The sequence below is a fragment of the Martes martes genome (genome assembly GCF_963455335.1).
Source record: "Martes martes genome assembly, chromosome: 7".
Taxonomy (NCBI): Eukaryota; Metazoa; Chordata; class Mammalia; order Carnivora; family Mustelidae; genus Martes; species Martes martes.
Window position 1 is genome coordinate 4,731,540 of NC_137894.1, and position 27,231 is coordinate 4,758,770.

Genomic DNA, 27,231 nt, shown 5'->3' on the forward strand with positions numbered 1-27,231 from the left:
TTTTGTGAGTTGCCTGTTTATGTTTCTAGATTTTTCTAGGGAAATACTTGTCATTTTATTTATTTCAAGCATTTAAAATATATATAGGAGATTATTAATTTCTTGTTATGTTGCAGATTTTCCCTCCAGTTTATCTTTTCTCTAAAAAAATTTTTTTAATTGACTTAAGTTTAATTTTTTAAAAAATTTATGTATTTACTTGTCAGAGAGAGAGAGAGCATGATAGTGAGCACAGGCAGGGGGAGTGGCAGGCTGAAGGAGAAGCAGGCTTCCTGCTGAGCAAGGAGCCAGATGTGGGACTCCATCCCACCACCCTGGGATCATGACCTGAGCCAAAGGCAGGCACTTAACCGACTGAGCCTCCCAAATATCCTGAAGTTTAACTGCTTTTTATGTAGCCACTTCATTTCCTTTTTTTTTTTTTTTTTTTTTTTTTTTTGTAGAGCCTAACGCAGGGCATAAACCCAGGACCTTGAGCTCAAGGCACGAGCTAAGATCCAGAGTCAGTGCCTTAATTGACTCAGCTACCCAGGCGCCCCTCCCTCTTCCTTTATATCTGCTGCCATAAATTTGTTTGAAGAGGATTTTCCCATTTCAGGATTGTACAACCATTCATCTGTATTTTTTTCCTCCTTTTATCTTACTCTTTAAATTCTCTAATCCATTTTTTAAATTTAAATTTAAATTTTTTTAAGTTAACTCTACCCCCAGCTTGGGGCTGGAACACGTGACTGAGATGAAGAGTTGCGTGCGCCACTGACTGAGCCGGCGAGACCCCTTGAATCCATTTGATGTTCTGTGTCATTAGCAAGATGTGAAGTCAGGACCTAATTTTGCTTTTTTTTCCCCTCCTTTTTCTTTTCCTGTTGTCTATAAAGCCATTGTCTCCCCCTCCTAGCCCTTACTCCCAGCTGTCTAACCAACTGTCAGGAGGGGTCAGTTTTTCCCTTGTAATTACTCACCAGTTTTCTTTCTCTTCCCACCATTGCCCTAGTCAAGGACCTTACTGGATTCCTCTGACCAACCCACTCTTCTGTTCGAAAACTTCGATGGTTCCCACCGCCTGAGAACTAAAATGCTGTTGCTCCAGATACATCTCTACCACAGTAACTCATCATTCCCCAAATACACCATTTATTGTCATGCTTTACTTACTTATTTTTTAAAAGTAATCTCTACATCCGATAGGGGGCTTGAACTTCCAACCCTGAGATCGAGAGTCCTGTGCTCTGCCAGCTGAGCCAGATGGCCGCTCCTGTTTTTGTGCCTTTTTGCCCTTCATTTTTGCTTGATCTCAGATGTCTCCTTTTCCCATTTTCATCTCTCCAAATACAATTTATCTTATAAAGCCTAGTGGAAATATCATCCCACTGTAGCTAGTTGTTTAATCATCTCTGTTCCCAGGGGGTGATCTCCTTGAAGGTGGGTGCGGGCATTTAGCACATCTCAAGCTGCCGATAGCTGTGGCGTGGTGTAGTCCGCTAGAAATGTGTCCTGCGGGGGAAGAGGGGCGCCTGGGTGGCCACGTGATATTTGAATTCCATGTGTTGTCTTGCTCCACAAGGCAGCTTAGGGTGCCAAAGGGGAGCAGGTGCTGGTTTAGTAAACACTTCTGGCTGCTAGAATCCAAAAATGAACGTTGGGTTCCGTGTCAGCAGCAGCGGTCAGGCTTTTGAGAGGATTTGAAAGCATTCAGGCATGAAAGTGGGAATGAGTGGGAGGCGGAGGGAGTGGAGGAGTTGAGGTAGAGGAGGAGTTTTTTTTTTTTTTTTTTTTAAGATTTTATTTATTCATTTGACAGACAGAGATCACAAGCAGGCAGAGAGGCAGGCAGGGAGAGAGAGGAGGAAGCAGGCTCTCTGCTGAGCAGAGAGCCTGATGCGGGGCTCGATCCCAGGACCCTGAGACCATGACCTGAGCCCAAGGCAGAGGCTTAACCCACTGAGCCACCCAGGTGCCCCAAGGAGGAGATCTTTAGTGAGCTTTCCACCCGAGGGATTCTGTGATGAATATAAGAACTGGCAAAAAGTTGTGCTGGCCATTGATTTATAGAGAATGCACAGGCTGGGGGAGGGGTAGGGGAGAGGGAGAAGCAGGCTCTGCACTGAGATGGGAGCCCAAGGCCGCAGGGCCCTACCCCAGGATCCTGGGATCATGACCTGGGTCTAAAGCAGACGCTTAGCCACCTGAGCCACCCAGGCGTCCCTAGGTTTATTTACTTTTTAATTTTAGCTTTATTGTGGTATAAGTAACATATAAAATTGTAGAGTATTTAACGTGTACAGAAATAACGTGTACATTGTGGTGATTTGTCATACGTGTACATAAAATCTTTAAAAAAATAAAATATTCAAAAAGCTAAATTAAATGCTTACATCTTATAAGAAAGCTTTGTGTCTTAGTTGAAAATCAGTGTGGACTTACACTAAAATACTTAAAACCCTATTTAGTGGACAGAATCTGGAGAGATACTAGACTTTTTCCTGTATGGGATACCTGCAACTTTGCCCTGTTCCTTCTGCTCTGTGGGGCTCAGCCCTGTTAGGTTTTTGGAGTGATGGGGTAAGAGTAACAGTGGTCTAGTGAAGAGGATTCTCAACTAGGAATCAGGGACCTGATTGATTCTGCCTTTGCCAGTAGCTAGTAGTTGACTTGGACAGATAGACCTTATACTTGTAAAATGAGGGGGTTGTATAAGTAGATACAGCCTTTGGCCAAGCTTTTGAACAATAAAAACAATTTCTTTAATGTTTATATTTCTTTAATTTTGGAGTTAGACTTCTAAGGTCCTTTCCTTAGGAGTTAATTCTAAATACAGCAGAACATTGTGCACAAAGATGTTCCTTGCAGTATTATTTAATATCTGAAACTGTTTGGAAGTGACGTAAGTGTCCAACATAGGTGACCAGTTAAGCACTTTGGAGAATTTTTGTGTAACTCAGTCTTCAGAAGTTATATAATAACATGGAAAATATTCGTAAAGTATTGAGAGGTGTCTACTAATTTTCTCTAATGAATACATATTATTATATTGAAAAACAAAATAAAACCCAAAGGGATTTGCCCTAGAAGTGCTTTAAGTTCCCGGCTATCATCTTGTGATTCTGTGGTTTAGTGGCAGAGGGGGAAATCTCAGATGGGCTGTAGAGGACAGAAAGGGAGGTTTGTTGAATCTTCTCAGGACTATAGTAGAAGCTAGACTTTGGCTAATATTAAAAATTAGAGTAACATAGCACCCTACTGAGTGCTCTTCATTTTTCAAAGCAATATGGTTCCGATTTAACTTATTTTTTTTAACTTAATTCTTATAAACAAGCTCGTTGATACTCTCTTGTGAGACAGAGGTTCCTACCCTGTGTGTGGGAATATGGAGGGCAGCTTTGGGTTTGGGGCAGCTGAGAGACACTTCTGTATTTTGCCTGTTTATTCTAGCTCTCCCTTACCCCTTTTCATCAGATCACAGTTGCCTCCTCTTCTTCTGGCCTGACATTTCTGTGATGTGCACCGTATTCTCTTCCACTCTACAAAACTTCTAGCTGTTAATCAGGCCTGCTTTACAGCAGTTTGCCTCAGGAAGGCACGGATAAAAGCTTGTGGGAGATGACACCGTGGTTCTTCCTTTGACTTTGACTTTGATATAGTAATCTCAGAGAAGAACCGAAACGCCGTTGGTAGCTAGCCTCATTCAAGGCAAAAGTAATGCGCTGTGCTCTTTATCCGTAGTCTATGTGTTTACCTTGTTTTGAGGAGAAAATAAGTAATTTTTTCTTCATTACATGGTGAAGGGCTGTTCTTGGCTTAGACTGCAGTTGTTCTAGGGTTGTTTCTGTTAATGAGAACACACATTCCGCTGTCCCCTGAGAGCTGGGATTGGCAGGAGCCATTTGCCATACCTTTTTAGCAATAAAATACTGGAAGGCTGATAACAGGAGATGAATCCTGGACTACAGCTGTTTCTATTGCAGTGAGCTGCATTCTTTTCCACTTTGGCCTTCTGGTCGCTGGGCTCTTGCAGAGGTTTGGATTTTGTAGCTCTTACCCGTTGGTGTCTGTCTTAACTATCGTGGCAGCCCTTCTGGAAAACTCATTTGTGTGCCCCCCGCCTCCAGCCGCCATGATTTAAGTTCCCAGTACCTGAAAGAAAAGCCAGAGGTAAAAATTTATTATTACTGGGTATAGGGAATGATGAGAAAATTCTCTGGTCCATGCATACACCCCAGCCAGTATTTATTTAAGTACATACTATGACTATTTATAGAACTTGAGAAACACAGAGAAATTGTTCCTTTTCCTTACTGTTTTGTAAAAATTCTGAGCAGTAATCTCAGTTTGGAAAGTCAGAATTAATACAAGAAAGTCTATTCTGAATTATAAAAGTAGCAATTTATAGAACTATCATAAATCTAAGGTCTGTTGTGTATCATTCAAGCAATTTATTAATGAAAGAATTGCATAAAAATGCATACGGGGAGCCTGGGTAGCTCAGTTGGTGAAGCATCTGCCTTCAGCTCAGGTCGTGCTCTCAGGGTCCTGGCGGTCAGGCATCAAGCCCCTGCTCAGCAGGGACTCTGCTTCTCCCTCTCCCTCAACTCTCTCCTCGCCCTCCCCCTTGGTCTCTCTCTCTCAAATAAATAGTCTTTAAAAAAAGCAGAACTGTCCGGTTGCCTGGATGCCTTGGGCTCAGGTCATTATCCCAGGGTCTTGGGATCAAGCCCCACATGGGGCTCCCTGCTTGCTGGGAAGCCTGCTTCTCTCCCTCTGCTGCTCCCCCTGCTTTGTTCCCATTTTCGCTCTGTCTCTCTCTGTCAAAAAAAAAAAAAAATTGTAATAAAAAAACCAAAGCATCACCTTTAAATGATTTTTATTTTCCTACCCTTATGTTGGTAGAAAATATATGCAGATGTGCATTGTTTTGTCTTGAGCCTCCCTGAAATCTCTTGAGTAATGTTTTAGGGGGAAATGCAGTCTCCTCCCCCACCTCTGACAAACACACATTCATTTGTACTGCTTCCATTGGCATTTCCTTCCCTGTTTCAGCTGAGATCATTGACTATTCATGTAACCCCCAAACAGCCTTAAAAGCTGGACCTAGAAATTCTTTGTGGATTCTGAAACTGGAAGAGAACATACATTTGAATTTTTGAACAACTGAAGTGCTGCCGTCAGCTACACATGGCTTTTCTTAGGAGTTCTGCAGGAGTGACCTCAGGTTAGGGCCTGAGGTTTCTGGGCAGTCGGGGGCTGGGGAGCCAGTGGGCTCTACTGCCGCAGAAGAAAGCAGGGTAGAGAAGAAGGTGGCTTTGTTGCTCGGGAGTTTTCCTAAGATCTGACTGGGTCAGGACAAGGATGTGTGTGAAATTGGATCTTAAAAGAGTGTTGCTTATGTGGAACTTAAACTCCTCCAGGGAGAATGGAAATGAGTCTCAAAAGTCTCTTAAGGAGGGGATCAGAGCTTCCCTCTGTTGTCACGTCCTCTCCCTTTTGTGCAGGTGGATGGAAGCATGCCTCGGGGAAGACCTGCCTCCCACTACAGAACTGGAGGAGGGGCTTAGGAATGGGGTCTACCTTGCCAAACTAGGAAACTTCTTCTCTCCCAAAGTGGTGTCCTTGAAGAAGATTTACGATCGAGAGCAGACCAGATACAAGGTGAGTCCTTCCTTGCTTGGGGCTTAAATTTCCTTAAACTTGAAAGAGAAGATTTGTGGACTTTATCCTGTCCCAGAGTTATTGAGAGATATGTGTGAGTGTGTGTGTGTTCCTTTAAAATAAAACACCTGGCAGAGTGGAGAAGATAGTGCAAAGTCAGGTATAGTAATGAAAGGTGGCTCTCTGTATTATTTTTTTTTAATTTAAAGATTTTATTTGTTTATTTGAAAACAGAGATCACAAGTAGACAGAGGGGCAGGCAGAGAGAGAGAGGGGGAAGCAGGCTCCCTGCTGAGCAGAAAGCCTATTCGGGGCTTGATCCCAGGACCCTGGGATCATGACCTGAGCTAAAGGCAGAGGCTTTAACCCACTGAGCCACCCAGGCGCCCCAACTCTCTGTAATTTTTATACAATTCCTGTGATGGGGTATGTCCAGAAATCTTTATGGTATGTGATGATTTTTTTTTTTTTTTAATTTCTTAGAAGGTAGAGGAAGTAACTAGGGGGAATTACAACTTTAATTTTAACCAAGCACTGAGATCTATTGGCAAATTAAAGCAATAGCCTTGCAACTTTAGGGGGGAAAAAAGATCCCTCTGTGACATTAAAATTCAAGGTAAATTGGAAAAGCAGTCCAATTTCAGGAAATCGAGGTCCGTGAGAGGCTTTGATTCTTGTGGCCTAGGGCCCTGAAAGGGAAAAATCAAATTGGGATGTTGACAAGGACCAACATCTGCTGTGGGGGAGCTTTCTTACGAGCAGCTATTTGGAAAAGGATGAGTGTGAAAGATAGAGGAAGATTGCAAAGCCAAGGGCAGATGTAAGCGGGTTGACTGTGGAGTTGGCCAGAACTTGGAATGAGCTAAGGATGAAGACAGAGCCCAAGGAGGTTTTTATGTTCTATGTTTATGTTCAAAGGACAATAAGGAAGGTCCAGGTCCTCAACAAAAATTAACATCCCAAAGAGAAACTTTCCTTTTCTGAAGACAGTTCTGGAGCTGTTCTGTGGAACACTCTACAGTGTGGACAGAGCAGCGAGACATTCATTCATTAATTTAAAAAGATTTATGTATCTTTAGAGGGAGCGCTAGTATGAGTGGGCGGAAGCGGCAGAGGGAGAGAATCCCAAGCAGACTCCCCACTGAGCTCAGAGTCCAAGGCGAGCCTGGATCCCATGACCCTGGGTCATGACCTGAGCCAAAACCTAGGCCAGACACTCAGCTGACTGAGCCACCCAGGCAACAAGACATTCAAAACAAGAGTGAAGACTGCGTGGCAATAGAAACAGTAGTCCTGCCCATCTTCCCCTTGAGAGTACATCTTTCTCTAAACTAAGAGACCTAGAGATGTCGAGTGGGTGTTTGTGTGTGTAGAATGAAAACCCTGATTGATATATTTAATGGTATCTGTCGGTTTGTGAGTATTTTCTACATGCCAGATACCACCCTGAGTGCTTTATGTACATTTTCCCATTTCATCTTTACAACAAACTGGTGAAGTAGGTGTTACAGATGAGGAAGCTCAAAGAGGTGAAGCGACTTGCTCAGTGTTACCAGTAGACAGCCAAGCCGGGGACTGAATCCAGGATAATTGAATCCCGAAGACCGTGTTCTATAGACCATGTTACACAGAAAGATTCTCCAGATGGTTCTCAGATGAAGGGAGCTGAGATGTGGATTCGGCTTTTTAGGATTGGAATGTGAACATAATGCTATAGACTTTCAAGTTAAGGGAATCTTGCAAAGTCTCATAAGGGAAGTTTTGCAAAGAGAGTCTTTATTTGGTATTTGCTTCAATATTGCCAACAGTGTCTAACTGTCTCTTATTTGTTCTAGGCAACTGGCCTGCACTTTAGACATACTGATAACGTGATTCAGTGGTTGAATGCCATGGATGACATTGGATTGCCTAAGGTAACTTACGTGAGATTCGAGTTCTGGCTTACATGAGGCTATTTTGGCACATAGTTGTCATTCTGCCTGTAAAATTATTCTCAATTGAACCTTTGATGATATTCTTTCTTTCTATTTTTTTTTTTTAAGTACTAAAGGATCTCTTTTTTCTTTTGTTTTAGGGAATAGTTTTGTTCTTTCTCTTTTTTATTCCTCATCCCTGCTCACCTCACCCTAGAGAAGTTCCCTATGATGTCATTGACTTTTACTACACCAAATTGTAGACTGACATTAAAATTCACACGCTGTGAAATCCATCTTTTTAAAGTCTACAAGTCAGTGTTATTTATTTATTCACAATGTTGTTACACTAAAATTTGACTTTAGGAAATAGGAGGAAATATTTTAGAAGTGTCATTTTACAGCTACAGAATACTCCTTTGTCTGTAAGAGAACATGATGGGCTATTGTTTTATGTTTCAAGTTGTAGAGGCAATATGATGGCATTTACCTCCCGTATCTTGTTTTGGTCAAGGCTGTAGTCTTCGCTTTTTAAAACATCTTTCTTGAGGTACGGTTGGTATGCAGAACCTGCGTGTGTACAGTTGAATGGGTTTGGAGTGAGTGTGTGTCCTCGAGTGTTCTGCTCAGGAATTTATTTTATTTAGCACCACTCTTAGTGAAATTTGCCATCTCCAGCCTCCGCATCCCCCTCTGTCCCCCATTCCTGGTCCTATCCTGAGCCCGGAAGGCCATGCAATATCATCAACTCTTAGGGGCATGGACATCTTTTTTGTTTTCCATATCCTTTGACCTAAGAATTCTACTTCTAGGAATTCATCCCACCCCCAAAATCAGACAAGCCTGAAAAGATGGGCACATAAGGGTTTTCAGCATTGCTTAGAATAGAGAAGATAGCAGCCACGTGTTCCTTCAGTGGGGACATTAACTGTGTGGCAACCAGTCAAATACTAGTACAGCTCGTTAGAAAGGGTGATATTACTGTGTATTGACAAGGGAAGTTGTCTCTGAGGTATTAAGTGGGGAAAAAAACCCGAACAGACTGAGGTTATAAGAGTTTGTATTCTGGCTAAGGTGAGATCGTTATTTTTATGTCAAAAAAATAGATCTCTATTTTTATGTATGTATCATTTTATGTAAAAAATTTCCCTTTTAGGGGCGCCTGGGTGGCTCAGTGGGTTAAAGCCTCTGCCTTCGGCTCGGGTCATGATCCCAGGGTCCTGGGATCGAGCCCCACATCAGGCTCTCTGCTCAGCAGGGAGCCTGCTTCCCTTCCTCTCTCTCTCTCTCTCTGCCCACCTCTCTGCCTACTTGTGATCTCTGCCTGTCAAATAAATAAATAAAATCTTTAAAAAAAAAAAAAAATTTCCCTTTTATTCTTGGGAAAAGTCTGTAAGGAGATAATAGTTTCCATTTCTGTGTGATGGGATTAAGGGGCGTTTTTATTTTCTTTATAACTTCCTGTGGAGTCTGAATTTTTGTAACCAAAGAAAGATCAAAGAAGTGAGGTAGGGAGGATCCGAGAGGGGCTAGAACCACCGGGAGACCAACATTTGGTACCTAGCGTAGCGCCAGCTCAATTTTGCATATCTGTGCTTTGAATTGAGTTAAATCCAGAGCCAAGTCTTTGCAGAAGACTAGCCTTTGTCCTCTTTTTTTCAGAGCAGAATGCTGAAGCTCTCTTCCTCACACTGGTAGGTCTGAGAATTAGGCCCACAAATGTCAGGAAATGGCAGTATGTCAACTTCTTACGCCTACTTGGCCTTTCTGTGCACCTGTATCTTGTTGTACCTGTTTCTTTTGTAGTATGCCTGACGGGCAGTGATGATTTAACCTCTTTTAAATGGTACTAAGAGCTTTGTTAATATGTGCTATTACTAGTAGTATTGTTACTACAAAATGCTTTTTTACTGATATAATTTTACTACTTCTTTTGTTTACTAATGGTAGTATACTGTCCTGGACCACAGCTATAACAAACATAGAGTTCCCCAAAGGCTTTCAGAGATAATAGGGCCATCATGGCTATCAGCCTGGAAACGTCCACTCTACATGAGTTAGGTCGAGAAGACTTGAGTTATGTGGATTAATGATACTTAGCCTAAAAATTGTTGCCCATAATACAATGTATGATGTATAATTGACAATACATATATAGTGTCTGTAGGGATATCCTCCCTAATCTCTTAATATGGGACATATAGGCTAATTATAGAAGCTTAATGTGGTAAGTTTTTGGTTCTTCTCATTTTTGTCTTTTTGTTATAATTGGTCTTGTTGGCTACTTCTTCCAGAAAATATTTTGTGATTTTTGTCTTTGATTTTTTTTTTTTTTTTAAGATCTTATTTTTAAGGGGCGCATGGGTGGCTCAATCATTAAGTGTCTGCCTTTGGCTCAGGTCATAGTCCTGGGGTCCTGGGATTGACCCCTGCATCGGGCTCCCTGCTCAGCAGGAAGTCTGCTTCTCTCTCTCCCACTCCCCCTGCTTGTGTTTCCTCTCTGTCTCTGTTTCTCTCTGTGTCAAATAAATAAATTTTTAAAAAAATCTTTAAAAATAATTTATTTTTTAAGTAATCTCTACAGCCAGTGTGGGGCTCAAACTCATAACCCAAAGATCAAGAGTCGCATGCTCTCCTCACTGAGCCAGCCATGTACCTCTTGACTTTGATTTTTAAATTGTTTCCAATCTACTCAACTCCTCCTCCATCTTCCTCTTGTGTTCTACTTCCCATATCTTAGTTGTGGGGGTTCCTTAAGCTGCTGTCCTTATTTACTTACATTCTTGTTCTTACGGTTTCAGTTATTTTGAAGGCTTTGCTATAAGATAAATACACTGTCTTCTCATGGCTGCTGGACAGTTCTCGGATAGTTTTCCATTAGCTGGAATCCCTCCTGTCTGAGAGTAAACCTGCCTTTTCCCCCAAGTGAACCTCCCCTCCTCTATACCAAATGGTAGCCTGTCCTCAATTCCCCTGTCATCCCATCTCAGAATCTTGAGGTTACCTTGAACTCCTAAATGCAGTTATGCCCCAAGCCTTCCTCATGTATTTGAAATGTTTCTTTCATCTGTTCAACGAGGTTATCAGTGTGACTCCTGAGCTTCGGTTTCTCCGTGATTCAATGTACCCTGTGTCCTGTCTCCAGTCAGATCTTCTGAGGCTGTTCTTATCCCTGGCTCCACAGCTAGGACTTCTCTGGGGCCTGCATATCAAGTTCAGACTTGTCTGACTTTCGCCCTCATAATCGGATTGCATCCTACCCAACCCAACCGTATCTTTCGGTTACTTTCTAAAATGTATTCTGTGCTGTTTTCGGGAAGGGTGGCTCAGGGCGACCGTGATCTTCACCTTTCAGGAGATGATGATATCTCCATCTTGGAAAGTAAGCGTGCAGAGTTTGAAAAATGATAAAAAACCAGTTGTGGTGCATCCCTTCTCTCCAGGCAGGGGTGGTTCTTTCTAGTCGAGAGTCATAGCTATTATGGGAAATGCATGAAAACAGAAGAACACGGTGGGTCGAGGGCTCTGACAGGCCCATGGTGCTGCAGGCCTCCTCCTGCTGCCTTTCACTGCTCATCCAGATTCTTCTGACGACCTCAAAATTCAGTCTTTCACTTCTCCAGACCATTATCATCTCCTTTCCCCCTAAATTATAGAACGAATTGTGTGGTGCCACATCACCATGAAGATAGATCTTGAAATTCAGGATTATACCCAGTCTAAACCTACTGTGTTCCTGTTTGACCTCATTTGTTAATTCATTAAATGTAGAATCCCTTCCATGACCTTGGCTCTGGGCTTGGCATTGAAGATACGGCAATGAATTGCATAGACCTGATCCCTGCCTTCATGTAGTGCCTAGTCAAACAGATAATAACAAAAGTAATCAATTATTTGTGACAAGTGCTAAGGGAGCCACCGGTCTTCCACATTCTCATACAATATCTTCTCTTTCAGCTACTTCATCTGTGTATCTTTTTTCTTCTCCCAAGCATGGAACACATTTTTTTAAAAAGATTTTATTTTTAAGTAATCTCTGTACCCAGTGTGGGGCTCCAACCTCACAACCTGGAGACTGAGTCATACACTCCACCAGCTGAGCCAGCCAGACGTCCCTGCATTTAACACATTCTGATATTTTGTAGCTTTTTTCCAATGTCTAAAGTAGTGGTTCACACAACCGAAAGCACCGCAGTAAATGCTCCTTGTTGAGTTTTTCTGTGTCTCGGCGCGGTAGACGGTAACTGGGCAGATTGTGGCCCTCCAGAGCTTCCCACGTTGGCCAGTGGTTTAAACTGCCCAGTGCTGCGCGCCATCTGCCCATTCTGAGTCTGCAGGAAGCACATCCCTTTCACGGACCTGGTGAAACTCAGTGGATTAACCAAATAAAGCTTTTCCAACTCGTGCTTTTTATTCTGTATTATAGCATTTTATTCTTTGCATTAGTTAAGATGAATTGTCTGTTCCCTCTAATGAAGTTACTCGCTGAATGCCAATAATGTTTTCTGATCGTTTTATTTGTGTAATTGGTGGTTGGTGAACGATCCAGTGGATGGATACCTTACTCTGCTTCTTTTATTCCTCCTTAGATTTTTTACCCAGAAACTACAGATATCTATGATCGGAAAAACATGCCAAGATGTATCTACTGTATCCACGCCCTCAGGTAATCAGATTTTCTTGGTAAAATAAACAGTGTACATAGACAAAGAACAGACTGCTAAACTGCCGAAGTGGGGGTTTGGGGGTGGGCGAAATGGGTAAAGGGAGTAAAAAAACACTTCCAGCTGTAAGGCCTGGGGATGTAACTTACTTCTCAGGGATTTGGGTTACTAATGGTGTAGGGTATGCTTGAAAGTTGCTGAGAGAGTAGGTCTTAAAAGTTCTCAGCATGGGGCGTCTCAGTGGCTCAGTCAGTTCAGCATCCAATTCTTGGTTTCAGCTCAGGTCATGATCTCAGGGTCCTGGGATGGAGCCCTGCATCAGGCTCCCCCCTCAGGGGACGGGGGAGTCTGCTTCCCCTCTCTCTCTCCCTCGGTCCCTCCCCCGACCCCACTTAAGCACACACGCTCTCTCTCTCTCTCTCTCTCTCAATTAAATAAATATATCTTCAAAAAAGTTTCTCAGCACAAGGAAAAAAATCTGTAACTCTGTGTGGTGATGGATGTTAGTGAGGTGACCATTCTGCAATATATACATATATTGAATCATTATGTTGTACCCCTGAAACTAATGTGATGTTACATGTCAGTTCTGTCTCAGTAAAAAAGAAAGCACTGTAGGAATAATGTGACTTGAATGTATAGTTTTTTGTCCATGGTGCAACGAGAAAGTTCTTGCATTAGCTTCAGGATTTCCAAATAGAATGGGATACTTTTGTCTTAACAAAGTGGTGAGAAACAGCTGTGTTTTTCTAGGGAATGGGGAGAAGGGATTTATTTATCCCCATAATAGCAGATAATTTGGCTCTGAAAACAAAGTGTAGTCTTTCATTGTTGATCTAGTATTCCTGTGAACTGTACATTTCAGCTGGGATGCAGTTCTTTTCTTTTTAATTAAAATCTCTTAAGAATTACAAAAAGGATGTACATTTCAAAACTTATCACTGTTTACTGTTTTGCCACAAGCCAGTAGCTGAATTACAAAATACACTCACCATGTCTTCATAATTTAGTAGTGTAATTAAATTTTATCAACATCTTCAGATAATGCCAGCAACTGTCAAATGGTTGACTTTTAATTTACTTAGTTTTCTAGGTCCTCACCAAGCCATTTGTTCATTAAGTAATGTTTATGCCAAACAGATATGACAAATAGGAACTGAAACAAAGTATAATTTTTTCATAATTTCATAGTAGATTCTGAAGATGGCTTAATTTCAGGCCCTTGGCTGTTAGAATCGGCGAAATACTGTATTGGAAGGAAGAGGCAGTGTGTGTGGAGGGAGGGTGGGGTTCAGTAGATATGATAGCAACACGCGGAGTGGGACAGATTTACCTGGTGGCCGCAGGGCTATATGAGAAGGTGGTAGAAGTGAGCAGGACATGTGGCTGGGGTTTCCTTGCTTGGGCTGCCCAGTTTATGAAATTATAAGGCACCCTCTATGTGTGCTTAATAAATGTTAATTACATACATGAATATATGTATCATATTGACCCATGAGAAGCCTGTTGTCTCAGGTTTGATCAAATATGTGCCAGACCCTTTGGATCCCTGGAAGCCGTGTGAAACCCACAAAAGAACGAACGTAGCTGAGGACCAGGGCACAGCCACGCTCTTGTGCCTTTGTTTATTCTGTTTGCACGGCCTGGATGCCCTTTACTCCCGAGTTTAACCCACATTCTTCTCCGGCTGCTACTGTGGATTGCCACATTTCTGGATGCCTTCTTTTACTTTTTCTCCCTCAGACAGAATTAGCTCCTTCCCGTCCTTGTGCTCTTCTGGCGTTGGCACAGACCTCTTCAAGTGCATGGCTTTCCATCTTCCTCGGGGTTTTCGTTCTTGCTGCTGGCTTTCCCTGCACTCCTTGGGGGCAGGACTCCCCCTGTCTTTGTGTCTCTAGTACTTAGATGCCTCACATGCACTAGGTAGTCAAAATCATACATTGTAACAAGCCTTCCTTCTCCTTCTCTAGCTCAAGGGGATATCTTCTGCCCTATAAATGAGAAAAGAAAATGGTACTTTCTTTTACCAGATGGCGGTTCATGTTTGTCTCAGTGTATCCAGTCAAGTTTTAATTCAGTTCCCACCTTCTTGGTGAGGTTTTGTGATTTCAGTGACTCCCGCTCATTCCTCTGTCTAAACACCTATGTTTCTTTGTTTCTTAGTTCTATTGTTTCTTGCATACGTTCACTGTCTTTCTCTCTGTTACATTATTAGCATCTTAGGGACAGAGGTCCTGCCTTACATTGCTTTTCCTTCCCTCCAAGGTACATGTCATAATGGACAAACAAAAGTAACACAAGATTTAATAAAAAACACTTAGAAGTGGGTGTTGTTTAGGGGAATGTTCAGATTGTAGCAATTTCAAGTGTATGTGTCTGAGCCAAAATCAGATTAATTCTAAGTGTTGTGATTGGCTCAGTGTTACAGTGAGGTCTGCCTTTGTTGATAACCTTGTGAAGGTTGTACCTCCAATGGATATCTGAACGTGGCCGGCAAGAGGCCCCGCTGGCGGAGCTCCTTTCTGTGAGTTCTGTAGCCACGGCTCTCTCCAATGTCACCTGGGTCCCAGGCCCCCAAAGTCCCTGAATTGGAGATGAAGCATTAATTGTGCCTTTCTCAGAATCAGAAAGGGAGGAAGTCTGCTATTGTTATTCATTTCTCTTCAGTATGCAGCCTGTGCTTGGAAATTATATACAGAGCAGTGTGTTCTGGTTGGTGATTTATGATTTCTTTCCTCCCTGGAGTGTTTTTCCTGAAGGGCTGGCCGCTGTTGATAGGCAGGCAGTTTATACCTGCTGGGAGCTTCCTCTTCACCGCTTGGTACAGCAGTGTTCGAGAAAGGCACCTCACTTCACTGTGTGTGGTGACGCCCCTTCTCCCTTTTGGATTTGCAGTAACAGAAAAGCATTATTAGCTCCCTGTTTTCTCCCTTCCTGCCTTTCTTTCTTCTTCTCTTTTGAGATAGTCATGTATTTAGTCCTGCTAAATTACTTTTCTGGATTACATTCCACCCTCAGATAAGACCCCAATTCTTTTATTCTTTTTTTAAATTCATTATTTTATTTATGAGAGCGTGAGCACAAGCAGGAGTGCTGCAGAGGGGAAGGGAGAAGCAGGCTTCCTGCTGGGCAGGGAGCCCGGAGTGGGGCTTGATCCCAGGATGCTGGGATCATGACCTGAGCCACCCAGGTGCCCCAAGACCCCAGTTCTTTATTTCCATTTCCTCTGATGTTTTATCTTTCTAAGAACTGATTTTGGGATTAAATTAGCCCATAATCCTATATCCTAAATTCAAAAGAAATGTAAAAGCTGAAAATCATCTTTAAGTTTGTTTCAAACTCATTTGTTGGCAAAATCTGATCAGAATTAATTAAAATTATTTAGAATATTTGTCTCCTTACTGTGATTATGTGTATGTTTCTCTGCAGAGTAATATATTATAAAATTATAATTATAAAAAAATAATGTATTTTTTTAGGGGTGCTGCCTCAAGGCTTGCTGGTGTGTTTTGTAATACTGTATATACTTAAGTAAACAGATATTATATAATACTGTATACACTATAAAACCTTTCTAATATCTGAGAAATCCTAAATTCGTATCTGGCCCAAAGAATTTAGATCAGGGACTGTGGATGGTACTAGATTCTGTTTCCTAAGCAACTGCTGTGTTTGTGTTTAAGAGCCTTTATTAACAATCTTTGAGATCAGCATAGTGACTTCTAGGTTGCTCTGCAGGCAGCAAAGAGGAATCCACACCCTCCTTTCCCCATTGCTATAAAGTACAGGTTCAGTAGGAAAAAAAGAAAAGGAAAATGAACCTGAGCTTAATCACAGACTGACTGTTGGAGGCACCTAACAGTTGCTTGTAAAATTAGGGAGAACAGGAGCAAAGATTGGAAAGGGGTGTTTACTGGTAGGATTGAAAGTTTCAGCTTTGACGTTGACTACTCTTGGTTTTGGGCAAAAGGGTCAGAGTGGCCATTGTGGTTATATTCATAACTCCAGCACCTCCTTAAAATATTCTCAATAATTGAGATAAAAGAAAGATGGTGTCTATGTCTTAGCTTCTCTTCTACTTTACTTGTAGCAACTCGGAATGTCTTAACAACTTTAATTTACCTTTGAAAGACCTAAAAAATGAACTCACTCTTCTTGGGCTTATAAAAGTGACATTCTTGGGGCGCCTGGATGGCTCAGTGGGTTAAAGCCTCTGCCTTCGGTTCGGGTCGTGATCCCAGGGTCCTGGGATCGAGCCCCGCATTGGGCTCTCTGCTCAGCGGGGAGCCTGCTTCCTCCTCTCTCTCTCTGCCTGCTTCTCTGCCTACTTGTGATCTCTGTCAAATAAATAAATAAAATCTTTTAAAAAAAAAAGTGACATTCTTGAAGTTTCTTGATGTGTGGCATCCACTTTCTGCTGTCCACGTAGAAATAAAAGAGTGAGAAATTCCTGAAGAAATTTGGAACGTGGGTAGGACATATTATATGGGAGAAATAATATATATAGTGGGTACATGGTATAGATCCAGAATGTTATTGGCTATTTTGCTTTGGAAAATTTTGTTGAATAGATTTAAAGTCATTTGAGAGAAGAACATTGTATAGTTCCATTTTGAGCATCTTACTCTTAAAAAAGCACTTAATCATATGCATATGATTCATACTTGTAGTTATCTGAGAAAATAATTAGCTACTCTGAATGTATAAATTCGAATGTCTTTTCCGAATACTTGACTTGTTTTGAGACTATACATTTGTGTTTATCATGTACAGTTTAAGTCCTGATCAGTTCTGTGAATGCAACATACACAATCCGTATTTGTGTTTAGATCAAGCTGAGGTTTACAGATTATTTACACTAATTGTAGGTCACTCTGTTGAGTTTCTGTGATTTGTTTCCTAGGTGTTTTTTATTTATTCCCTTACTGCTAGGCCGTCAGTGTCTTGCTCGTGTCCATCTCTGTCAAGTACACTTCTTATTATTGATTCTGATCTGTTAGGTCCTTAGAATCCAGTTACGGTCATTCAGGCTTGTAGACATTTTCTTATCCACCTGTCTGTCTACGAAATGTTAATATTTATTAATATATGCCAGGTTCCGGGTAGACAGTGGTGAACAAGACTTTGATTGTTCCTGCCTTCATGAGGTTTAAAGTTGAATAGATTTCTTTTTTTTTTATTTAAACAATAAAGATAAGATGTTTATTTAAAACTCATAAATTACCTGAAACTTTTCCATCAGTAATATGAATTCAGTTTAAATAAGACTTTTTATTTGAATCATTTTTATGACACTTAAAAAAAAATCACAAGTAGGCAGAGCAGCGGGCTGAGATAGAGGGGGAAGCAGGCTCCCCACTGAGCAGGGACCCCGACGCGGGGCTCAATCCCAGGACCCTGAGATCATGAACTGAGCTGAAGGCAGAGGCGTAACCCACTGAGCCACTTAGGCGCCCCCATTTTCACGACACTTTCATAGATATCTTGTTAGTTAAAACTTATTGATCACAGGAAGGTGTACAGAAGTGAAGGTTTCTCCACCTAGATAGACTACATTCACATGTATGATAACATCTAATTGCACACTGGATTTGTACCAGAACTGGGACTTGAACTTGTATCTTCTGACTCCCAGCCTAGTGCGTTTTGCATTGCATTATGTGACTTTCTAGGACAATATGATGTAAAACTCAGAAAAGGTCCTGAGATAAAGTATGGTAACTGCAAAGGGGAATATGGCAGCATGCAGAGATATATATGTTCAGAATGTTTGTTCTCTTTATGCTGACTTTCCTCCTTAATCTAAGAGCAGCAGCTGGGTGCAGCGGGAGGCCTAACTCTTTTTGCATATCATGTCTTCTAGTTTGTACCTGTTCAAACTGGGCCTGGCTCCTCAGATTCAAGACCTATATGGAAAGGTTGACTTCACAGGTAAGGAGGTACAGACTTGGCAGGAAATGCTTGATTTATGTGGAAACAGCCTGGAGAGTCAACAGTACCAATCTTAAAGACATAGGGCTTAAAAAAACACTCTGGCAACAGAGATCAAAGAAGTGTAACTTGCTTCTCCTGGTGCATTGAGAAGACAGGTAAACTCGGAACTTCAAACTCTGTTCTTTCATTTTAGGAAGTACCTACAGTGGGCAAAGCAAGGGGTGACAATTTAGTAATTTAAAAATTTAACTTGTTTACCTTATTCTGTATGTATTTGCTGTTGTCAGATGCTTGAAGAGATGGGGGCTTGGGGAGAAAAAGGACAGTGGTATTATTGGTTAGGGGTAATATAGATTCGAATCCTTTGAACTGGTCATTATTCTGTAGACTTGGGAATTTTAAATTTAATAAAACTTTTATCTGTGACATTTTTCCTTCTGGGGAAGTTGTTCACCAGACCTGGGGCAAAGGGCCAAACCTTACATGTTGTTTTCTTTATCATTTGGCTTCCTGCCTTGGAAGCAGAATGGTCCCATAGCAGCTTGTGACTTGGTGTGTAAAGACATCTGGCTGGCTCGTGGGTCATTTGTTCCTGAGCTCCCTTCACAGCTGCTCCTTCCCAAGTTCATTGTAGGAAATGCCACAAGTAGCAGTTTTGAGCAACTCTTTTCTGTAGGGCTGTTTCTTCCATTACACTGACTTCTGATGCTCTTGATAATGGTGATAATAGTGTGTGCTTTGTGCCAGGCACTATGTTCAGTGCTTTCCGTATATCATCTCATTAAATCCTCATAACAGTCCTAGGAGGTAACCGCCACTTTATCCCATTGTGTAGTTGGGGAATCTGTTTCCTTCTCTGAGTTCTGGAAAGGTGCTTAACTTGCTCACCTGGGTCTTCATCTTTTCCTGTAGAAGAGGAAATCAACAACATGAAGATCGAGCTGGAGAAGTACGGGATCCAGATGCCTGCCTTCAGCAAGATCGGGGGCATCCTGGCTAACGAGCTCTCAGTGGATGAAGCTGCGTGTAAGCAAGGAGAAACTTTGTGGGTTCAGATGGGGTTGTTGCTACTGCCTTCAATCAGGAGTACTGTGATGGTCCTGGACGTTAGGAGTTTTGCTAGCAAGCTTAGGTCGGTAGAGGTAGGTCAACACTGCTGCGGTCTTCTCTGCTACTGTTATTTGGAAGTGAGTGATTTTGATGAAAATGAAAGCATTAGAAAGTGAGTTCTATATTTCACTGTCTCTTTGGGTTTGTTATTTTTGTCATGGTATTTACATGATGATTGAGGGTGAACATTGCCATAATACCTGCTTGCAAGGCTCTTTAACGAATATTTCCCTGTGAGATTCCAAACTCAACATCCCAGACATGGGATCACAGGGAGAGCTGTGGCTCTGTGCATCCAAGAGGAGACTAGGCTTACTGGGTTCAGGGAGCCATTCCTCCAACTCCGGTCATCATTTCTCTATCACCGTGAGCCTTTTCCTGCAGTACGGGGTACGATGTTGTTCTGGGTGTGTCATGTACCTCCCTTACTCTATATAACCCCAGTGTTCTATGTTTTGATTTTTTTATTTTACTTTATTTTATTTTTTTAGTGCATGCTGCCGTTATTGCCATTAATGAGGCTGTTGACCGTAGAATTGCAGCCGACACATTTGCGGCTCTGAGAAACCCCAATGCCATGCTTGTAAATCTTGAAGAGCCCTTGGCTTCCACGTACCAGGATGTGCTTTATCGGGCCAAGCAGGAGAAAATGACCAACGCTAAAAATAGGGTAAAAATGGAAAATTTCTTCTTTCTAATTGATTTATATTCTTTCATTGTTTGATATGACTCCATTTTAAAAATCGGTTTTCTTGAAGTATAGTTTATACACAGTAAAATTTACTATTTTACACGTATGGTTCGATGGGTTTTGACAAATGTGTGTGGTTACAAAACCATCAACCCCAAAGTCCCCCGGTCCCTCTTCACCATCAGCCTCCACTCCCCATCCCTAACCCCAGGCAACCTCCAGTCTGAATCGATCACTGTATTTACCTTTTAAGAATTACATATAAATGAAATGGATTTACATCGTATGCAGTCTTTTGGTATTAGATTCCAATTTGACTTTTATTCTTTAATTTTGTGCGAACCAATGAGAAGTTCTGAGATCTGGTTTGTGGGTGGGCCATTCTGCTCAAGTCCCAGGCAAGGATGCAGGCTCCTGAGTGAGCAGGGTTCACCAGGGCTTCCTGCTCCTGCCCAGCTCTGGAAGCTTCCTTGGGCTTGTTGTTAACAAGGGGGTCTGCTTTTCATGTTTTTACTTAAGAGCTGTGTAGCATTGCACTGTGTGCTCCATTAAGGGTTTTAAGCCACACCCTTGCTCTTTGTTCTCTCCTGGCTGGGGGAGCAGTATAAGAGTGTTTCTGAGGTCTTCTTAGAGACCTGAACTGATTCATTGTACTTTTTACTCACTTTCAGACAGAAAACTCTGAGAGAGAAAGGGACGTTTATGAGGAGCTGCTCACTCAAGCTGAAATTCAAGGCAATATAAACAAAGTCAACAGTAAGTACGTCCCTGAGTTGGGTACCTGCAGGAATGCTACAGAATAATGTGGGTGTTGATCTGTTCTTGGACTGACAACATGGTTCATTTACCTTATTTTTATTTTTATTTTTTTAAGACTTTACTCATTTATTTGTCAGGTTGAGAGAGAGAGCGAGAGGACGAGCGAGCTCAAGCCGGGGGAGGAGGCAGGCAGAGGGAGAAGCAGGATTCCCACTGGTCAGGGAGCCCAATTTGAGACTCAGTCCCAGGACCCTGGGATGGTGGCCTGAGTTGAAGGCAGATGCTTAACTGACTGAGCCACCTAGAATTCCTAAGTTTATTTTAGACATTAGTGGATTTGTTTACGAACTATTGCTTCTGCCTTTTTTTGTGTACATATGTCTTCCGTTTCAGCTGCCGTCTTCCTCAGGCAGGCCCTCCCTCTATCTGCTATAGCTTCTAGAACTCCTCTTGTTGGCTAATTTCACTCTTTTACCCTGTATTAACACACTTAGAAAAAATCTAAATAGGGATTTTATTTTTCCTTATTTATTTTTTTAAGTAGGCTCCATGCCCAGTGTGGAGCCCAACACAGGGCTTGAACTCATGACCCTGAGATCATGACCTGAGCTGAGATCAAGAGTCGGACGCTTAAATGACTGAGGCACCCAGGTGTCCCTATTTTTCCTATTTTTATTTTTTAAAAAGATTTTATTTATTTATTTAGAGGGAGCAGGGAGAGGGACAGAGGGGGAGAGAGAGATCTCAAGCAGACTCCATGCTGTGAGTGGAGCCCAGTGCGAGGTTTAGTCTCACAACTCTGAGATCAGGACCTGAGCCAAACCAAGAGTCAGAGGCTCGATGAACTGTGTCACTCAGGCGCCCGTATTTTTCCTATTTTTGAAAGTAATATTATAATTTCATTTTTATTTCGAAGAGTAATACAGGTTACCCAGATATAAACCAAAACCACAAAAAAAAATTAGACCTCCATTCCCTAGAAATAAACGGTATTGATTTTTTTTTTTAAATTTATTTGAGAGAGAGAATGCACGTGCAGAAGCAGTGGGGAGGGGCAGAGGGAGAGGAAGAAGCCAGCTCCCCACTGAGCAGGGAGCCTGACCGAGCCACTCGGGTGCCCCACTACTATTGATATTTTTATGCATATCTTTAAAAATATATTTAAACAAAAATGAGATTATACCATTCTTACTGATTTTTCTCTATATGTGTTACATACTTTTGAGGAATTTATGTCTTAAAAACGTCATTTTCGTTTTGTCACTCTTGCGCTATAGAACCTGCATTGATTGGTTCCTTACTACTTGCCAGACAAAAAGCAGATCCCTAGCATAGCAGAGTTTTTAATGTGGTATTTTATGCATACAACTCTCTGCGTAAACTCATTTGCCTAATTGTGTCCCATATTCATTCTGTTCCTTTCTTGACTCATGAAAGAGTCTCGCTCTGGAGTGGCTTGGACCTGGGTCTTGCTCTCCGGGCTTCTTACTAATAGCTGTGTGACATGGGACCCCTGTGGCACAGACTTGTTCTGCAGATGGTGAGATAATGCATACAAATTGCCTGGTATTTAGTGAGTACCCATAAACATTGGCATTATCACAGCTTTTGCTGATTGTGTATTCCCACTATAATGCCCTCGTGCCTGATCTCTTACCTGACCCAGATTAGACCCGGCATTCACGGTCCACCTCACTCCGCACCTGCGCCCGTTCTTGCTCTCCCGTGGCGTTTATAGACCAACTGCATAATTTTCTATGCAACTATATGTTGTCTTATATTGCTTGCCTTTGTTTCTGACATCTCTAACTCCTTAAAGTACAGATTACTTAGGAGTCCTGCTTCTTTTGAAATCCCTGTAATTCCTAGTGTAATGGTTAGACTCACCAGAAAAACTAAAAAGCTTATTTGATTTCAACCAGAGTTGACCTTGTTTTGCTCAAGAGGATAATAACGATAGTAATAGTAATCTGTGTCCTCTGTGTTCACTGGGAGGCACTAATTTCTTCCTTGAACCAAGAATCCAAATAACTAGAGAGAACTTTACAGGATTTTACCAGCTCCGTATGACCGGGGGCTTTAAATCCCGACCAGCAGTCTTTGTGTTCTGTTCCATCCCGATTCATTTAAGATAATGGTTTTCTGAATAGAGTAACAGTTGTTCCATTCACGTGTGGGTGATGTGTTGTGCTGTATCTACCTGTATGAATCCTAAGCCAGCAGATACAAACCAGAGTGTCCTTTTATCTTTAGATTTTCTCTGTGAGAAGAAAGTCCAGCCTGTTTCTTGCTGCGTACACTGCATAAAACACTCTTTGTTTTAATAAGGCTGTTTTTTTCCTACTATGTTGTGTAGGATTTTATAACCATTGTGGCTTTACCTGGCTAAGTCAGTGAGAGTCGGTTATAAACCTCTGAGGGAAGAGCCGTGGCCGTATGTGTTTACAGTGTTCCTTTCAGGGGTGCCCCGGGTGGCTCAGTGGGTTAAAGTGCCCGACAGGGTCTCATCTCAGGGTGCGATCTCAGGGCTGTGAGACGGACCCCCGTGTTGTGCTTGAGATTCTTTTCCTCTCCCTCTGCCCGTCCCCCTCCACGGCCTCTCTCTAAAATAAATACTTCTTAAAAAAATTCCCTTGAGTAGCTTTCAGTGTAGCAGGGAAGAGGGACCTGCAAGTGAGTAATTCCAGGGCAACTTGCTTAGAACAAGACATCAAAGGTGTATGAGGTGCAGTCATAGAAAAGAAAGGAACAATGACTTCTCCTTGGAGGTTTGTGTAGGAACCTTCACTGGATAGACGAGGTGAGGGTAAGGCAGGATTCCCCAGAGAGGGACAATCTTTTCCTAACCGGGGAACAAGTCTGGAGCAAGAGAAAGTTGTGTGCTAGAAAGATACGGGAACTTTAGGTCCCAGGAATCATCTTAAATATAGATAAGATTCTTTCCCTGAGGGTGTGAGACCAGCATTGAAGCCACTGCCCCAGGAGACAGCTGCAGGCCAGATAGTTAAAAATGAGAATAAGTTTTTATTTACTTTTTTTGTAGAACAAGGAAAATTAGAACTTAGTGGAAGAAAGTATTTAAATAATGTTCTAAACTTCATCATCTTTATAGTATGAATGTTAGTAAATGCTTATTTAAATTCATTTATGTCGTAAGAATGCTTCTAGTAAAAGCATAATTGGCCAGATGCTTTTGTAGATGGATAATCTCAGATTCTACATTGCATACCTAGAGAAAGCCTGGTTGTTTACCTGTATTGGTTTGATCTTCTGTCCCCACTCCTGTAAAAGCTCTACCAGGACGGACATCATTTGTTCTGTTCACAGCCGTGTTTGCGGCACAAAGCAGGTGTCGGTAAATGCTGTGGAGGGAGTGTGGGCGAGCTGTTGGCTGATGGTCACAGGGACCCGCAGCCAGGACTCCAGGAGCCGGCGCCTTGGTGTGGTGATGAGTTAGCTGAGCTGCAGGTGTGATCCCTGGGCAGAAGTGAAGAGTCCCATAGGCGTCTACAGAGATTTAAAAATTTTTTAATTAAATTTTTTCTTTCCTTTTAGCACCTTATATTAATTTTCTTTTTTTTTTTTTACTAACATTAAAACATTTAAAATTTTTAAGTGCTGCTATGTTCCAGATATTTTGATTTTTAGTATATTATTATTGATTTGTTTTGCTACTTCTGAGATAAAATCAGATCCTTGGGTGGAGCATGGTGGGAGGACTCTGTTTTCTTCTAAAAATGGGGAAACTGAAAATAATACAGTAATGATCACTTCCCAGTGGCTGTTATTTTTGAAGTCAGAAAATACCTTACTCTGACTGCCAACCTAAGACCTTGTTAATTTTACAATATACAAAGTGCTTTCATGTATGTGATTTCGTTTAATCTTAACAACAACACAGTGAGGAATGTGTCTTTATTGTTTTCAGATTAAGGAACACCTAGGTTTTCACTGCCAGATGTTAAAGACCTCTTGTGACCATGATCCTCTCGAAGTAGAGAGTTCAAGAGGGTGTAGACAGCCGCTACCATTCCCCGCGGTGAGACCGCCCCTGCTGTCTGGGCACTCACCGTCCTGGTGTGTTCACGAGGTAGCAGAGTAGTGAAGGGATTCAGACTGATGCTGTTAAGAAGGAATGAAGGCTTTTTAGTCTGTGGTGGACTGCCAGAGGGAAAGAGGGACTGGATGTATTTAAGCGTCAGCAGTAGGGTGAAAGCTTTCAGTTTGTTTTGTTTTGTTTTTAAGGAAAATTGCCCAAAGATGTAGTAAATTGCTGTGGGAGAAACCTTCTCCTGTTCAGTAGTTTCATCTAGATAAAATAACTTGGTGTTTAGAGGGCATTTAGACATGCATTGGTTTGGATTGGCGCCTCTTCTGTTGCTGCCCGTATCGGTGCCAAGGTGTCTGCATCTGGAAGCTCTTTAGTAGGCCTGAGGCGTGTCCAGGAATCCATTAACTGACGAACAGCCTTGCTGGGGACCCCTGGACCTGGTGACTTTAAGGTTCTCTTCCAGTCCCAAGATCTTGTGCTTCCGTGATATTCCAGAACAAGGGCCATCTGAACGATATTTCCCTCATCTGAAATTGAGATCGGTTTGGGGGAAGGAAGAGTATTTTAGGCTGTGATGCTCACACAGTGTTCTCATGAACTGTGGCCTTTTCCCCTCCTCAGCATCTTCTGCCTTAGCAAACGTGGACCTGGCTTTGGAGCAGGGCGTGGCACTGGCCTTGTTCAAGGCCCTGCAGTCTCCAGCTCTGGGCCTTCGAGGGCTGCAGCAGCAGAATGGGGACTGGTACCTCAAGCAGCTCCTGAGCGACAGGGAGCAGAAGAGACAGGTAAAAGTCGGGCGGGCCGAAGCCGCGGGCGTGCATGCACAGTCATGTGAATCGTGTGTTGTCCTTCAAAGATTTTGACGGGGCCTTTTCCCCCTGTAGTTAGAGTATAACCTATGGTTTTTAGTATGACTTTTTTTCCTGCATACAGATGTAGGTTTTTAAAATATCCTCGGGTAGAAAACATTGTCTTTAGCTCTCTTTTGCTTTTCCAGTTGTAAGCCCTCTTAAACAGGTAGTACCTCTCTCCGAACCTAACCACCCCTTCACTGGAAACAACTAAAAGCCGTGGGGAAAACCTGAGTCTCTTTTACTTTCTGACTTTGGGGATTTCTACTTAAAAGAAAGCACACGTCGCTAGTTTCCTCCGGCCAGCACTGGGAAATGCTTAACATGCAGGAAGAGTGGACTGTGGAATTGTACTCAGTGGGGTTTGTAGGACAAATGCGAGTAGCTTCCTTTTTTGTCCGAATGAGGACAAACAAGTGTACATTTTGCAGACTCCCAGCATATATCAGCCAGAGTAAGCAGCATTAATGTGCTAATGAGTCTGTAAACCTCTTGTGTCAATATTTTGATGCATCTCACAAACTGGTTTTTTTTTTTAATGTGCTGGTATCTGGAAAGTCACTCTACCCCAGATCTGGCGGGGGCTTTGGCTCTCAGGAGGACTGCCTCTTTCTCCGCACAGAGCCTGACACTGTCACTTAGTCCCGTGGTTCTTCACCCCTGTGACTGCTGTGGAGATACCACCGTAAGGCCTGGAGGCAGAGGCATGAGAATCTTCACGTAAATGTTCTTTGCTTTCCTCAGGGTGGTCAGGCCGATCCCCTGCAGAAGGAGGAGCTCCAGTGTGGCGTGGACGCTGCAAACAGTGCTGCCCAACAGTATCAGAGAAGTACGGGTCCCCTCCCTGAGATCCTGCGTGGGGCTTAGGTCCCTGGGGCGTCTGAGGTCAGCTCCCGTCACTCCAAGCCTGCCAGCCGCTATCGGGTACCAGGTGCCTCTGGCAGGAGGGCTCCTCTAGTTCTCGGAGTAGAACCCGAGTTCATGTGGGCTCACTTCAGCTAGCAAGCACTTGAGTGTTGGCGGAGGCGACACTTCAGGGCTTGATGGGTACTTTCTGGACGGTGAGAGAGCAAGAAGGACGTTCCCAATGTGGGCAGAGAGGAAAAGGAAGTGTGAGCAGAGATGCGGATGGTGAAAGATGTATTGAGGCAGCAGTGGTTAGAATAAGATCTTTGTAGACAGCTGGGCCCGAGCTGTGTAAGACAAAGGCGTGGAAAGATTGTGGAAACCTTTGAATGGCAGCTTGAGAAGCTGGTACTTGAGTCGCCAGGCTGCCCGGGATGGAAGAGATACTTTAGAAAGAGGCGCAGGACGAATTGGAGGGGAAACAGCTTTATTAGGACGTGGTTGGCGTGGCAGACAGTTGCCCTGCATACAAAGGGGGAGGCTGTCTTTTTAAAGATGAAACTTCCGGGGCGCCTGGGTGGCTCAGTGGGTTGAGCCGCTGCCTTCGGCTCGGGTCATGATCTCAGAGTCCTGGGATCGAGTCCCGCATCGGGCTCTCTGCTCAGCAGAGAGCCTGCTTCTCTCTCTGCCTCTCTGTCTACTGTGATCTCTCTCTGTCAAATAAATAAATAAAATATTTAAAAAAAAAAAAAAAAAAAAAAAATAA

The 27,231-nt window shown here is 42.6% G+C and overlaps 1 protein-coding gene across 1 annotated transcript in view; it reads left to right on the forward strand.

Moving 5' to 3' along the window:
• IQGAP1 (IQ motif containing GTPase activating protein 1) overlaps nucleotides 1-27,231 on the forward strand; it is a 100,433-nt gene that overhangs the window by 26,623 nt on the left and 46,579 nt on the right. Inside the window, exons 3-11 of the mRNA XM_080808150.1 lie at nucleotides 5,490-5,646; nucleotides 7,482-7,559; nucleotides 12,149-12,225; nucleotides 18,087-18,154; nucleotides 19,070-19,183; nucleotides 19,759-19,937; nucleotides 20,630-20,714; nucleotides 25,390-25,553; nucleotides 26,364-26,448. Of these exons, the coding sequence (XP_080664276.1) occupies nucleotides 5,490-5,646; nucleotides 7,482-7,559; nucleotides 12,149-12,225; nucleotides 18,087-18,154; nucleotides 19,070-19,183; nucleotides 19,759-19,937; nucleotides 20,630-20,714; nucleotides 25,390-25,553; nucleotides 26,364-26,448 (1,007 nt within the window). The remainder of the gene's footprint in view (nucleotides 1-5,489; nucleotides 5,647-7,481; nucleotides 7,560-12,148; nucleotides 12,226-18,086; nucleotides 18,155-19,069; nucleotides 19,184-19,758; nucleotides 19,938-20,629; nucleotides 20,715-25,389; nucleotides 25,554-26,363; nucleotides 26,449-27,231) is intronic.